This window comes from Lepidochelys kempii, chromosome 1 (assembly GCF_965140285.1).
Source record: "Lepidochelys kempii isolate rLepKem1 chromosome 1, rLepKem1.hap1, whole genome shotgun sequence".
Classification (NCBI taxonomy): Eukaryota; Metazoa; Chordata; order Testudines; family Cheloniidae; genus Lepidochelys; species Lepidochelys kempii.
In genome coordinates, this window is record NC_136380.1 from 169611418 (window position 1) to 169627513 (window position 16096).

Here is a 16096-nt window from a genome sequence, read left to right on the forward strand (position 1 = left end):
GGCTACTGGGACCCGCGATTGGCCAAACCTGCGGATGCGGCAGGTAAACAAACCAGGCTGGCCCACCAGGGGCTTTCTCTGCACAAGCGGCAGAACAAGTTTTGGAACCACTGACACAGAGCAATGTGTACATTTAAAACAAACAAACTCCAGACCCTACCAAAAGAAAACACTATACTACACATACTATTCTTCCTCTGGGGAGGGGGGTCAGAGAGAGAATGAACGCACATGGCCGATGTTGGTCACTTTATGCACTAGTGGAAGGAGCTTAGATACTGCTGTGCTGAGGGAGGTATAAGAATCTATATAGCACAGAATATTGGGAAGTTCCATTGAAGTCAGTGGGACTACTCACAGTGTATAACGTCAAGCACATGCCTATGTGCTTGCTGAATTAGGGCCTCAAAATGGTCAAATAACATTCGAACCGTTTGTTTGATAAATTCTTTGAATTTTGTCATTCACCTATCTCTAGTATTTACAGCTTTACCCTTTTTTGTGTGCAATTTCTCGGATCTTTTTACAGATTAAAAAGCTTTGAAAATAAGCAATTGATTTGTTTTGGGCACCATGGATTCTTATTATAATTTCAAGTCTAATTTTTGCTGTAGAGCAGAGTAGGGATGGAATGGTTAATATCTCCTAGTTTTGAGGAAGCCTATGGAGAATAAAAACAAGGAAACTTAATAATGCATCTATAATAATCATAATGCCAATGGATGTTTTCTCTTGGGCCTGCCACAATAAGTCATATGCAGCCTTAATGCAGACGGTCATAACTGAAGATTGCCTACTAGTTCTACCTTATGCAACATAATCTGTTTATTCAGAAGCTATGCTCTATGTTCTGAGCTATGATTCAGGAGAACCTTAATCTGACATGATTTCTTTTGTTCTGTCTCCCTTGTAAGTAATATTGCAGTTGCAAATGTTGGACTGACTCTTTATTGAAAACAGTGTATTATTGTCTTGTCAGAGAAAATGTTATCTATAGCTGTTATTAACTATTTTAATCTGGTATTTTCATTCTATAACAGTAGTATTGTTTTGGAAGAGAATAGTTAAGTGTGTGTGATTTGTTTTTGTTTTTATTGCAAGAGCAAACTTGCTAATTAAAAGCAGGGACAGGGTATAAAAAAATGTTTAAATAATAATTTTTAGCACTCCAGATCTGAAGCTCTCAAAGTGCTCCACCAAGCTAGGTAACTGTTAATAACCCTTTGTGCTTTATAGGTGGGAAAACTGAGGGACAGAGGTTAAGGCTCACATTTGTCAGAAGTGACCACTGACTTTCGGGTGCCCAACTGGAAGTACTCCTGGCCTGACTTTCAGAAGCACTGAGCACCTGAAGCTGGGCACCTCAGGAAAAAAAATCAGGCCGAAGGTGCCTCAATTTGGATAGCTAATTCCCCGAGGCACCCAAAATCAGTGGCCACTTCTAAAACTTTTTGTCTAGGTTCCTGGGCAAGGCTTGCAGCTTTTAGAGGTGGTGAGCCAGTGATTTGATCAATATCTAAGCTATTTACATTATATGTTCTCAAAACACTAAGCATCGTTTTTCATTCTCCATTGTCCTGTTTTCCTCTCCCTTTTCCCCTAAGGGCAAGGGTCAAAGCAGATGTTGCTCCCTCATACAGTGTCCATGGTCATTCCTAATCAAACCTAAACTACAGCCATAATAAACAAAAAGTGAAAAGTCATCCAAAATATCATGTTAGTTATAGAACAAGTGACATTTTCAATCACTCAAAATGAAGAACAGTTGGCAGCTTTTTGCTCAGTCAAATGTGATGACATTATAAGAGCTTCTCTCCTCAGTTTCTTGCTGTCCCCTCCCCTGCCTCTCTGCCTCATTAATCCATCCTCATTAGACTCATAAAGACTCATAGACTTATAGGCTTTAAGGCCAGAAGGGGCCATTGGGATCAACTAGTCTGACCACCTGCAGGTCACAGGCCACCCACCCACTCACTCCTGTAATAGACACATAACCTCTGGATGATTTAAAGACTTCATGTTACAGAGAAGCCACCATTTACTCTAGTTTAAACCTGCAAGTGACCCGTGCCCGATGCTGTAGAGGAAGGTAAAAAATCCTCAGGATGTCTGCCAATCTGACCTGGGGGGAAATTCCTTCCCAACACCAAATATGGTGATCAGTTGAACTCTGAGTATGTGGGCAAGACCCATCAGCCAAACATCTGCGAAAGAATTCTCTGCAGTAACTCAGTGTCCCATCTCCAGCCATTGGAGATATTTGTTATTAGTAGTCCCAAACGCAGGCATACCAATATACCAATGCAGGCAATCTTATCATACCCTCCTCTCCAGAAATGTATCAAGCTCAGTCTTGAAGCCAGTTAGATTTTTTGCCCCACCGCTCTCCTTGGAAGGCTGTTCCAGAACTTCACCCCTCTGATGGCTAGAATCCTTTGTATAATTTCAAGCCTAAACTTATTGATGGCCAATTTATATCCTTGATTCAATTCCCAGCTCTGCTACAGTTTTCACATGTGACCTGTGCTATTGATTAAGTTCTCCAGGAAGTGTAGAAACTTCCTGGAAACTTTAGATGCAATCTTTGGTTTCCTGGGACATTTTCTGCTGAGGAGTAGAAACAAAGAAGTGCGAGACAGGGCAGTCATAGGCTGCAGCTATGCAAAGCAGTAAAACTGGAGAAATGGCCTGAAGTAAATAGGGCAAAATTCAATCAGGACAAATCCAAAGTACTCCACTTAGGAAGGACCAATCATTTGCACACATACAAAATGGGAAATGAGTGCTTAGGAAGGAGTACTGCGGAAAGGGATCTGGGGGTCATAGTAGACCCCAAGCTAAATATAAGTCAACAGTGTAACGCTGTTGCAAAAAAGGCAAACATCATTCTGGGATGTATTAGCAGGAGTGTTATAAGCAAGACACAAGAAGTCACTCTTCTGCACTTCTCCACACTGATTACACCTCAAATGGAGTATCATGTCCAGTTCTGGGCCCCACAGTTCAGGAAGGATGTGGACAAATTAGAGAGAGACCAGAGAAGAGCGACAAAAATGATTAAAGGTCTAGAAAACATGGCCTATGAGGGAAGACTGAAAAAAATTGGGTTTGTTTAGTCTGGAAAAAAGAAGACTGAGAGGGGACACAATAACAGTTTTCAAGTACGTAAAAGGTGGTTACAAGGAGGAGGAAGAAAAATTGTTTTTCTTAACCTCTGAGGATAGGACAAGAAGCAATGGGCTTAAATTGCAGCAAGGGTAGTTTAGGTTGGACATTAGGAAAAACTTCCTAACTGTCAGGGTGGTTAAGCACTGGAATAAATAGCCTAGGGAGGTTGTGGAATCTCCATCATTGGAGATTTTTAAGAGCAGGTTAGACAAATACCTGCTAGGGATCATCTAGATAATACTTAGTTCTGCCATGAGTGCAGGGGACTGGACTCGATGACCTTTCGAGGTGCCTTCCAATTCAATGATTGTATGATTCTATGATTTAGGCTCAGTCTCTGTATGGGCCACCTTCCTCTCTGATGTTACTTCATTACAAAAGGAGTTACCCACTGTTTTAGCCCAATGACAGCATTTCATTTTTATCCCAAATGTGTTACCTTGCATTTGCTCACACTTTCTACATGAATATGTGTGCACATTCAAACTCGTCTCCTGATACATTTTTCAGTAGGTTCTGTCAGACTAGGCATTATAAATGCCAGTGTCATAGACTTAGCATCTCAGACATTTTAGGGTTAAAATGCCAGTCAAGTTGTATACAAAGATACATATTTTTAACAAAATATGGTACAAATCAGTTAAGCCTTTAAGAGAGGCATTTCAAGTAGGTCCAAATTTGTCATCTTCTTGTTTAATCTTTAAAGATTTTATTTTGACCAATAGTTTTTCTCCTTCCTTCTACTCTTTTTCTTCACTGTAATCTTTCTATTTAATTTTTTTCCTCAAGAATCAAATTGAATTCATAATCCCAATATAAGAAGACCAAAAAGTAGAGCAGGTCAAATAATTTGTAACAAAACTGTGTTTTATTGGCTACATAGAGCGGCTGATTTGGAACCACTCTGTAATAATTTATGAATATTGTGTGTTGGCTTGGTTATTGAGATGCTTGCTGTATGAATATATTGAGTTAAATCAACTAGGCTGCCTGGACAAACAGGCAGGAATGAAAAAGAAAGGCTCAAAATAAGCCACTTCTCTGCAAACACTTGAGAGTTGTTAAGGCGAAATGCCAGACCTAAATGCTTTTGCGATTCCGGTTCAATCTCCTGCTGAGCCTACAAACTAGTAATGACCTGAAGGGTCACAGCTGGGGAACACAGAAGAACACAAGATCCCTGAAAGGATTAAAATGAACCTTCTCTTATGGGAAGCGGGGTAGTTTTTTGGGGAAAATCAGAATGAAACGCAAGCACCCACTGAATGAAACATATGCCTACTTCAGTTACCATCATGGGATGGTAAGCCTTCAGCTAAGGTAAACTGTGGACTTTTTAAAAATCCTTTTTCTCTAAATGCTTTGTTATATCTGTTAAAATAAACAATTCTCTGGTTTTTGAGAAGACTGTCTGGTCATTATATTCACCACAGGTCACAGATTTCCAAAGAGAAGAACTTCAGGTTCTGAACACAGTTGGACCTGCAAAGTAACCACTGTTGACAGATCGTGCCCTGTGTTACAGCACCCTGTGTAAGAGGGAGAGAAGTGCACAGTTCCACACATAAGAGGTAATGAGACCTGTCACACTCAGAGAGACCAGCATGTGGACAGAGATCCAGCTAACCCAGTAACCTCCATGACGCATAAGTCACATGGTGCTTGGATACATGGATTCTAAGAGCATAATTCTTAGAATCTTGTTTCCAGAATGTATGCTCCCAGTTATGAATTTGAAATTATGGAAAGCAAATAAAATTGGCATGTGACCTGTCAAAGCAAAATTCTAAAACATTTGAATGAATATTCATGTGAATTTTTTTCAGTATTTATTCAGCTCTGCTAAAGAAACTTGTTCTGACTTCCTCATTCTCCTTGTTGAAAGAAATAGGTTTCAGTAAGGGCAGCTTGTGAGACTGGGATCTGCGATGTTTGTGTCAGTCTTTTGAATTCTAATTAAATATTGAAGAGAAAAAGGAAACTTGGCAGACAATTGCACTTACTGTGGACTAATGTCATTCAGTTTGTTTGAAGAAAAATATTCTAAAACAGCTGAGAAACTGATCTTAACTTTGAAAACCACCACTGAGCACTCCCTGGCCAACTACTCTTTGCTTTATCCTCAACAGTGGAAAATTAAGTTTTCAGAGTAGCAGCCGTGTTACTCTGTATCCACAAAAAGAAAAGGAGTACTTGTGGCACCTTAAAGACTAACAAATTTATTTGACCATAAGCTTTCGTGAGCTACAGCTCACTTCATCAGATGCATCCAATGAATTGAACTGTAGGTCACGAAAGCTTATGCTCAAATAAATTTTTAGTCTCTAAGGTGTCACAAGTCCTCCTTTTCTTTTTAGTGGAAAATTAACACTACTAAAACATCAGATTTATTGCAATGACGACTGAAGATCTTACGTTAATGTTCTCTCCGACATTGCAATATGACTCCTGGCTTTTGAGGGGCAATATCTTTGTTGTTTCAAACCAGCTTAGATACTAATTGGTAGGTGACCAGCTGGCAGGTTTATCCTGAATATTGCACTAAATTGGTTAATCTGTGCTATATTTAAACAGTGGCAGCAGCTAGATTTTTCACTTACTGATTTTTCAGACTCTACTAGCTTTTTGAAACAGGCATCTTTCCTTCTCTTCATAGTAATTGATTCCAAACCAGTATCTAGTAAGATTACACAAATGCATCTCCAGTGATTATTGCTACCACGGCCAGAGCAAATAAAAGAGTTACCAGTTCTTCCTCTTCCAGGAGGACAGAAGTACTTATGCTTTGCTGGAGTCTTCTGCCTATTCTTCCTGTATGCTCCAGACCCTCCTGTACTTCCTCAAATGAAGATTAGCAGCATTCAATAAATAAATACCACTAAAATCCTTCTAGTTACTTGAAACACTAGTGCAACAAACTGTACAAAAAGGAAAAATTGTGTCTTGGGAAAATCTTTCTGTGCCCCATTTCAGGCGTTCTCAAACTTCATTGCATCGCAACTCCCTTCTGACAACAAAAATTACTTCACGACCCCCAGGAGCAGGGACCAAAGCCCAAGCTTCACTGCTCTGGGCAAGGGAGCCAAAGCTGAAGCTCAAGGGCTTCAGCCCCAGGCAGGGGGCCTGCAACCCTGAGCCCTGCCGCCCAGGACTGAAGCTCTCGACTTTGGCTTCGGCCCTGGGTAGTGTGGCTCGAGCTTCAGCCCTGGGCCCCAGCAAGTCTAAGCCAGCCTTGGCGACCGCATTCAAAGGGAGTCACAACCCACTTAGGGACCCTGACCCACAGTTTGAGAACTGCTGCCCTATTCCACTCCTTGGGTTTATTTCTTCATTCATCTCAATCAGTGAAAGTCAAGAATAACTATACCGAGGTTAACGGAGCTACACTTAGGTAAGTGAGATGAGACTCAGGCTTCCCATAGTCCCACTAAACTTCATCCCTCTCTGCTTTATTTTTTCTTTTGCCCTATGCTTACCTCGATGAGTCAGATCCTAGGCCAATATAGCAATTTGCATCTGCTGAATGAGGATCTGCTCTCATCCCAAGTTTCTTTCTAAGGTTGGGGCAGCCTCCCAATCAGCAAGCTAGAAGCCCAATTTGTCTACTTTTTCATATCTCTGCTACAAACCTCCCTGTTCCATGACATCAGCCTGTTCTAGTCTTCACACGCAGCTCCACTATCCACCTCTTGTGTTAATTGTACTATTTCCTTCTAGACTAATTTCTGATGAGCTTGTATCTTATTTTCTGTCCTCGCTGTATTTTTACTGCTGTTCAGTGCTTTGTGCATCTAAAATGTAATATAAAAATAAAACCCTAAAATTCAGTTGAATTGGCTATTATGAATGCACAGGAGCTACTGTTCGTAACATTTGCTTAATGATTAACAGATTAAATCTTCTTCTGACAATATGATTAATACCACTGCTGCCAATGAAAGGGCCTCTTGTAACGGTTCATCTGCCTTTTGGTTATAAGCCCTGAAAGTCCATTTTTTACCCAGTTATTTAATCTCTTCACTCTTTCAAATTGCATCAGGCTGAACTTTGGAATATGACTCATCAACCTTTTCTTAAAGAGAAGGTCACCCCTCAGGAGGACAGAGGATCACCATGGCTTTTGACTTTGTTACAATAAGAAAAGTAGACAATGAGAGGCTAATTCATACTAAGACAGGGACAAAAGTCTGGACTCAGACTTCTCTAGTTAATCCATTACTGCTTTGGATCCAGAAAATATGGGTATCATTAGAACAATGCATAGGCTGGCAGGCTGGCTTCTTGTAGTCTTTGATCTCTGTGAGATGCCTCTTATAGAATTAACATGTCTGAATTATTTTCACAGAAACAAAATTTAAATCTGAGATTCTTGTAAACTGTAAAAAATGTCACCTGAAAAGGAAACAAATGTCTTGGGTGACTGCTATTCTGTACTGTAAATTAAAACAAAAGGAAAGCAAATGCCTCTCCAGAAAGCTCAGATTCCCATCCTCATGATGGTACAGATCGAGGATGCAGAACGCTTCAGTAGTACCCAAGGAAATTTAAACAACAAGGAGTCCGGTGACACCTTAAAGACTAACAGATTTATTTGGGCATAAGTTTTGTGGGTAAAAAACTCACTTCTCCAGATGCATGGAGTGAAAATTACAGATGAAGGCATTATTATACTGACACATGAAGAGAAGGGAGTTACCTCACAAGTGGAGAACCACTGCTGACAGGACCAATTCAATCAGGGTGGATGTAGTCCACTCCCAGTAATTGATGACGAGCTGTCAATTCTAGGAGAGGGAAAGATGCTTTTGCAGTAAGCCAGCCACTCCCAGTCCCTATTCAAGCCCAAATTAATGGTATTAAATTTGCAAATGAATTTTAGTTCTGCAATTTCGCTTTGAAGTCTGTTTCTGAAGTTTTTTTGTTAAAGTATAGCTACTTTTAAATCTGTTATAGAATGTCAAGGAAGATTGTTCTCCTACTGGCTTTTGTATGTTACCATTCCTGATGTCCGATTTGTGTCCATTTAGTCTTTTCATAGAGACTGTCCAGCGTGCCGTGGTTGAGCTTTGTGACTTTGTCCTCACCCACAACCATTTCAGATTTGGGGACAATGTATACCTTCAAGTCAATGGCACTGCTATGGGTACCCGCATTGCCCCACAGTATGCCAACATTTTTATGGCTGACTTAGAACAACGCTTCCTCAGCTCTCGTCCCCTAGCACCCCTCCTCTACTTGCGCTACATTGATGACATCTTCATCATATGGACTCTCGGGAAGGAGGCCCTTGAAGAATTCCACCTGGATTTCAACAATTTCCACCCCACCATCAACCTCAGCCTGGACCAGTCCACACATGAGATCCACTTTCTGTACACTACAGTGCAAATTATCAATGGTCACATAAACACCATCCTATACCAGAAACCTACTGACCGCTATACTTACCTACATGCCTCCAGCTTCCATCCAGGACACATCAGACGAGCCATTGTCTACAGCCAAGACCTAAGATACAACCGAATTTGCTCCAATCCCTCAGACAGAGACAAACACCTATAAGATCTTTATCAAGCATTCTTAAACCACAATACCCACCTGGGGAAGTGAGGAAACAGATTGACAGAGCGAGACGGGTACCCAGAAGTCACCTGCTACAGGACAGGCCCAACAAGGAAAATAACAGAATACCACTGGCCATCACATACAGCCCCCAGCTAAAACCTCTCCAGCACATCATCAACGATCTACAACCAGTCCTGGAAAACGATCCCTCACTCTCACAGACCTTGGGAGGCAGGCCAGTCCTCACTTACAGACAGCCCCCCAGCCTGAAGCAAATAGTCACAAGCAACTACACACCACATCACAGAAACACTAACCCAGGAACCAATCCCTGTAACAAACCTCATTGCCTGCTCTGTCCCCATACTACTACATAGCGACACCATCAGAGGACCCAACAACATCAGCCACACCATCAGGGACTCATTCACCCGCACATCTACTAATGTGATATATGCCATCATGTGCTAGCAATGCCCCTCTGCCATGTACATTGTCCAAACCGGACAGTCTCTATGTAAAAGAATATATGGACACAAATCAGACATCAGGAATGGTAACATACAAAAGCCAGTAGGAGAACACTTCAATCTTCCTTGACATTCTATAACAGATTTAAAAGTAGCCATATTTGAACAAAAACCCTTCAGAAACAGACTTCAAAGCGAAACTGCCAAACTAAAATTCATTTGCAAATTTAACACCATTAATTTGGGCTTGAATAGGGACTGGGAGTGGCTGGCTCACTACAAAAGCAACTTTGTCTCTCCTGGAATTGACACTTCGTCATCAGTTATTGGGAGTGGACTACATCCACTCTGATTGAATTGGCCGTGTCAACACTGGTTCTCCACTTGTGAGGTAACTCCCTTCTCTTCATGTGTAAGTACAATAATGCCTTCATCTGTAATTTTTACTCCATGCATCTGAAGTGTGTTTTTTACCCATGAAAGCTTATGCCCAAATAAATCTATTAGTCTTTAAGGTGCCACCAGACTCCTTGTTATTTTTGTGGATACAGACTAACACGGCTACCCCCTGATAAGGAAATTAATTTTTTCTATTTTCTTCCCTGCTACTCTGATTCAGTAAACCCCTTCTCAGAAGCTAATCATGTTAAGTGCTTTAGCTTATACTAGATGTGATAGTGGGTAGTCCCATCTAGGTCTAACAGCTGACTCATTCTCATACGTCAGGTTTCAGAGTAACAGCCGTGTTAGTCTGTATTCGCAAAAAGAAAAGGAGTACTTGTGGCACCTTAGAGACTAACCAATTTATTTGAGCATAAGCTTTCGCGAGCTGCTCACGAAAGCTTATGCTCAAATAAATTGGTTAGTCTCTAAGGTGCCACAAGTACTCCGTCTCATACGTCAGCTAATGATCAAAGGGTTAATTTATATTCAGAATACTAAATGTGAAATACCTCAATTTCAACACCAATTTTTTTTAGGAATAAATGATATTGTAGACAGTACAACCCCTTTTGAACCCAAAAGAGGAACCATTACCATGAGAGCTCTCTGTGTCCCAACTTCTCTAATAAAGGAAGTCAATATATTCCTCAGGATTGAGAAGCCAGGAGGAGGAGGAGTTTCTTCAGTTATTCAAAAGCCAGAGGCAGGGATATTGTATGTTGCACAAGAGGTTCCGAAATAAAGACGCTCTGATCTATACATCAGTTTGGTCATTCTCATGTCACCCTAATGGCCAGCTTTTGTGCTGGAATCATCTTCTCAATTATCAAAAGAATCAATCAATATGGACCACATACTGAAGAATCTTTCTGGGCTTTAGTTACTATTACAGTTACTACATGTAAGGGAGGAAAGCATCTTTGGAATCATTAAACACCTTTCATGTTGATAGAAAAAGTAATTGCAGAAAGGCTCTTCAGAAGTCATTAAAATAGCTGTAGATATTTTTGAATCAGACACTTGTGTTACAAGAAGATATTTCAGAGAAGAGAGTTGGAGCCACTTTAATGCACATACTCATCAAATAAGCCCGCAATTTGTTTATGATAGATATCCAGCTTTGCAAACCTAATGCCAATGAGATCAAATAGCTGATAGCCTGAAATTTGATCAAGGGAGACATTCTATGTGGACAAGTAATTAAATTGGCTTATCTAGTGAAGAAATAAATCAATGTTTTGCAAACTCCACTCAGAAGTCCACATCCTATTTGTCAGATTCAGTCATAGACAGTATTTAAGTTCGTGTTTGCCACATACTAGATATGGGCTCAAAATTGAAAATTCTGGATATTCATTTAAATTTTGAACAGTGCAAAGTCAAAGTTCGGTGAGTGCTGAGAATCCAAGGTTTTGATTCACCCCATTATATAGATAGGTGCCATTTGTAAAATTTGAATCTAGACCCCTGGAGTGAAATCTTGACCCTATTGTAGTTAATATGTTTTACCATTGTCTTAAATGAGGTTAGAATTTTACCTCAGTTTTTGGTTTGAGGGAGGGTCCATCTCTAATGTATGTAGGTTTTGCATCTAATCAGGATCTTTTCATCTGATCACTAGGGAGCATCTCCCAAATCTGAGAGCTAACACACTAGGAGTGCCCAATGCCAGATGGCATACTGTTATGATATTTACCCAGAATGTAGCATATACTGTATCACTGGAAAACTAATACCCCACTGATCATTAACATTCTTACATGATGTCCATATAGTAATCCCACAAAGAACTTTACAGAGGTGCTGGAAATATGTGACTAAAAGGTACTTAAACTAGACATGTCAGAGGGAGTTGATAAACGGGTTTTCTCCAGACAAAGGAAAGAGGACAACATCTCAAACCAGCTGTGGCCAAATTCTGTGGGCTATTCATTTGTATCAGAGGTTGTTGCAGGAAGAGATCATTTGCACTGTAAAAACCACCAGCAGGGGAGGAACCAGCGTGGTGTCTACACCCATCCAGGGAAAGGAACTTTATCTGGGTACACACTTCAGAAGAATGCATTTCAAAGATTAACTGGACTATAAAGAGAGGGGGAGAGAACCCTTAAGTTATCCTTCACCTGCGGAGTCAAAGAAATTGAGCACTTTGAGCTCTGTGAAGGGTCTTAGCCAGAGAGTCTGGTCAGCAGTGTTCCCTCTAAGTTATGCACCTGCATGGCCGCACAACAGTCCATCAAGTGCCGTGCACTCGATTATTACAGCTGCACACCTCCTCCTCAGCGATTTGTGTTCAGTGCCCCTCCCTCCACTGCTCTGCTGCCAGGCTGCTCCTGCCCTCTGCTTTGGAGCCATCCCTGGTCAGCTGCTTCGAGGAGTCTCCTGTTTGCTGTGCAGAATGGAAGGAGTGCTGATGTTAGGTGTCCCCCTCCTCCAACCTCTCCCCTCCGCCCATGTACCCATCTCTGCAGAGCAGTGGGCGGGAGCAGGGACAGGGCTCAGGAGTGAGATGGAGCTGCTGGCGGCTGTTCCTGTGTTTGAACAAGCCTTTAGACTGGTGAGTGCTGCTCTGCTTAAAGTGACAGTGCACAATCTCCTATACACTTCCCCAAAACACACACACTCTCTCTCTCTCTCACTGTCTCTGTCTCACACACACACATACACCCTGCCTGTCCGTCTGTCTCTCATTCTCATATACATACACACACACACACATTGTCTTTTTCACACTCACCTCCCAACACATACTTTTGGCGGTGTGGTTGGTGTTACTTCTTGGTACTTCCTGCAATGCACATATGTTCTCTGTAATTTTATTCTTTCAGAGTGCTGTTATTTTAGTTTTTTGACTGGTCTGTCCATTTCATAATTTTATTTCTCTCTTCTACTTAAATTTAATGCGTTGACTAGTGAGTTCTAAAATGCCTACCCTGTCCTGACTGGAGTAATTATCATTATTACTTTTATTATCATATTGTGCTTTGTCATTCATTATTTAAAGTAGTACAATCAAATAATAGTACCCTTCCAGAATGTAACTTTAGCCTGTACTAACCTTAGAAGTGCCAGTTTAAAAAACATTAGTTAAATAAATAACTTTAGATACTGTGCAGATGAAAGTTGCTTGTTTTCAAATTGTATTTTTAGTTATATCTGTAAAATAACTTAAAATTTGCACGAAAATAAATGCAGTATATATAGGTTTTTTGTTTCAACTGGTGGTGCACATCTGCACATTACTTCAATATTATTGGCGCACATAACAAAATTCATTCTGCACATGGGTCGAAAAAATTAGAGGGAACATTGCCGTCAGCCATGCTGGAAAAAAGACTTGGTTAGAGCTAGTTTGTTAATTCAGGTTTTAGTCTTAGAAGTGTATTTTTACTTTTGTTTGCTTGTAACCCTTTCTATCATTACTCCTTATACTTGGCATCACTTAAACTTGTTTTAGCTTTACTACAAACCAGTTCAGTGCTTTGATTAAAATAGAGTGTTTGTTAACCCCAGTTAAGGTAATAAGCTGCTGAGTGCTGACTCTCTGAGGGAGGAGAGAACTTAATAACCTCCATGAGTGCTCAGTAAGAGGGCTGGACACTGAGAGAGACACCTCTGAAGAACTTGTGAGCTGGGTTCATTGATTGTTGCCTGCGGGGCAAGGTTTGGATGGGCAGCACCCTGAAGAGTTTGCTGGCAAAGCAGACAAGTTGGTGTGTGAGGGAGCTGATACATAGCTTAGCAGCAGCAAAACTCTCAACTGCTGGGGCAAAGAGGGGTAACAGAGTAACTCACAATTCTGGGAAGTCCAGCAGATTGTCAAACATTATCCACTAACACTGAAAATAGAATTTGGCTGCAAGTATTCATCTTAAAATCATAGAACCACAGGGTTAGAAGGGACCACAAGGGTCTTGCTCAGTTCGTGCATTTTTTTTGTCAGGTCACTATCATCTTAATACCTTAAAATTATAAGAGGGCCGCGAATGGACTACCCCGGCAGTCAGTGACCCTTGTGCCATTAAAGAAAAAAAAAATTAAGAACTAAATCTCTCAAGTTGCTTAAGCTACATAGATGACAAGGGAAGATTGAGACTATTAAACTGATCGTGTATATCAGCTAGATAACTATGCTATCAGCATTCTCTCACTGAAACATTTTGCAGGTGGCAGAAGGTTTCCTATGTATAAAAAACAGAGTAATCCCAGAGGGAGGTGGTGCCCCTTTGCTTTTTAGGGACTGGGGTGTGTTTGCTTTGCCTATCACTTTCTTTATTTTCTTCTCCAGGTCATGGGATAGATGAATGTTAAGCCTATTGAGTCTTGAGTTATAGTATTTCTCAGGTTCAACAATGTGCCCAGGATGGTCCAGGATTTGGTGTTTGTCTAATTATCTTATACTCTTTCTGCTGGTCCTACTCACTAATAAAGAGGACGGGATTCATCGAACAACAACACCTCACCTCAGTTGAGCTTTTCGAGCTGACCTCAGGGGACCAGAGATTCTGCCAGCCTGAGGAAGTAGCAACAACTTTGACCTGAAGCTGACAACAATCATTACCCTCTAAGTGCTGTTGGGTTTTTGTTATTGTTTAGGTTTTTTTCTATCTTCTGGCTCTGTTAAGTTGGGGAAATGACTTGATAAACCACCAGCTTTGGTTAGCACTTTTCTTAAAGTGATGAAAGTGTTAAGAAAGGAAAATCTGGTTAGAATTTTGCCCTGGTGGTTTAAATAAATATAGAAGGTTTACATTGTGTGGGGGGTTAAGAAGCTAAACCTTAAACCATGGCAGAAAATCTGAAATATTTTAGCATTAGTTCTTAGCACTAACTACTACAGGAATCTAAGTAACATCTAATGTAGCCATATTATGTGTGTACACATGTAGAGATAGCAATTTTCAGTATATTGGTCATGAGGCAGTGTCTACTAAAATTCTGCAAGAATTCCATAGAGTTGAAGCCAATCTAGCCTCAGTATTTTTTTATTTGTTAGGACTTAGGCAAGTTTCTGCTTCAGGAAGCCAGAGAATTTTCATTAAGTCTGGCTCAGTGCTGGCAATAGTTGTATTACTAGATATCCTACTTAACAAAACTTGTTTTTCAAATTCTCCTCTATATATAAACTTTGTGTGCATTAAACCATTGCTGTTGCTTAATTAGATACACCAGTAGATTCCCCGGAATATACGGCCAACAGTTTCTTTAGCTTGATACCTGCAGTTACTTGTGTCTCTTGGCATTTCATTCTTTTTTGTTAGGAGAAAATCTCCTCAGCATTGAGGTGAGTCACTGCTCAACTTGCCTTTGACCATCTGTCAAAGCCTAAATGTGATATACAGTGTGTGGTGCAGGCCCCAAATTAAAGGGAGAGAGAAAATTATTCACGTATTAAAATGCTGTGGAATTCATTCATTTGGCGTCATTAACTTTCTATAACCTCAGTTTTATGATTTTGCATTTCTAATGTAAATTATTGTCAAACATGAAAGTGAAGGGACACTGGAGTAAAGTGAAATGTAGATAATTTTGGAGTTTAAATGAGTGTTGTCCCTAAAAATGTGGCACAGTTGAGAAGTATGCTTTGCAATGCTTTTTAATTTTTTTCTTGTTTTGCTCAATATCTTTGCAAAAAAAAAGTGACAAAACTGTGGCAATCCATATAGAAATCTTCTGAAGAACCCCTGTAACAGACACTGCCTGCTAATGGGAGCTGTGTGTACAGATCTGTGAGGAATAGATGCCTTAATCATCACCAACTTCTGCCTTATGGTTCTCTGAAGTGGTCTGTAATTCAGCCCTCTGTCTGTTAAACACATTTTATGTTTGATATAATTTCTTAATTATCCCACAAAATATGTGAGAAAACTGCTCATCTGTCTAGGGAGTGGAGATTAAAATTAAAACTGTCACAGTTTTCTTCTACATTGTGTGGGTGTCAGCTTAAAAACTAATATGGAGCAGACAAATATCAACAGAGATGTCAGCAAAACCAGTCATTACAACAGCTGGAATAGTAGTTATTTCCTTTTTTCTGTGAAAGTGTTTTCTCAGTCTGTCTGTAGGTAATAATAAATCCGTTTAAATACATTTTGTGTTCATTGCCTGACATTGACTCGGGAATGTTTAATCTCTCACTACTAAATGGTATTTATGTTTTAAGAAGTAAGGGTGAAAAAATCCTATTTCTTTTAGCTCCAGTGTTGAGGGAAACAGTGACACCTCCCACGCATTTGTCCTTTTTGGGGTCAGTAAGAAGCACCTGTAGAAATTCAGTCTTTGAATATGCTAAGAATCTGGTTATTGCACGTAGGTTGTGGCACTGATTGTTTCATTATTTATTTCTTTGGTTTTCTTCCCATACATTAACATTTTGCAGGTCATAGCCTGTTAATTCAAGATGAGGAGCAGATGATATTTTCCCTCCCTAGTTCAGCAGAGAACAGCTG

At 40.3% G+C, this 16096-nt stretch overlaps 1 protein-coding gene across 3 annotated transcripts in view; it reads left to right on the forward strand.

Annotated features, from left to right (window-relative positions):
- The window catches only part of CYYR1 (cysteine and tyrosine rich 1), a 105269-nt gene extending 89564 nt beyond the window's left edge, over nt 1-15705 (forward strand). The window contains exons 4-5 of one of the 3 annotated variants that reach the window (XM_073363052.2): nt 4602-4739; nt 13936-15705. In XM_073363052.2, coding sequence (XP_073219153.1) covers nt 4602-4705 — 104 coding nt within the window. In that variant the 3' untranslated portion in view covers nt 4706-4739; nt 13936-15705. Of the gene's footprint in view, nt 1-4601; nt 4862-13935 lie in introns of those variants that run through there. The other 2 variants (XM_073363069.2, XM_073363059.2) reach the window with 2 other exon arrangements.
- The last annotated feature ends 391 nt before the right edge of the window (nt 15706-16096 follow it).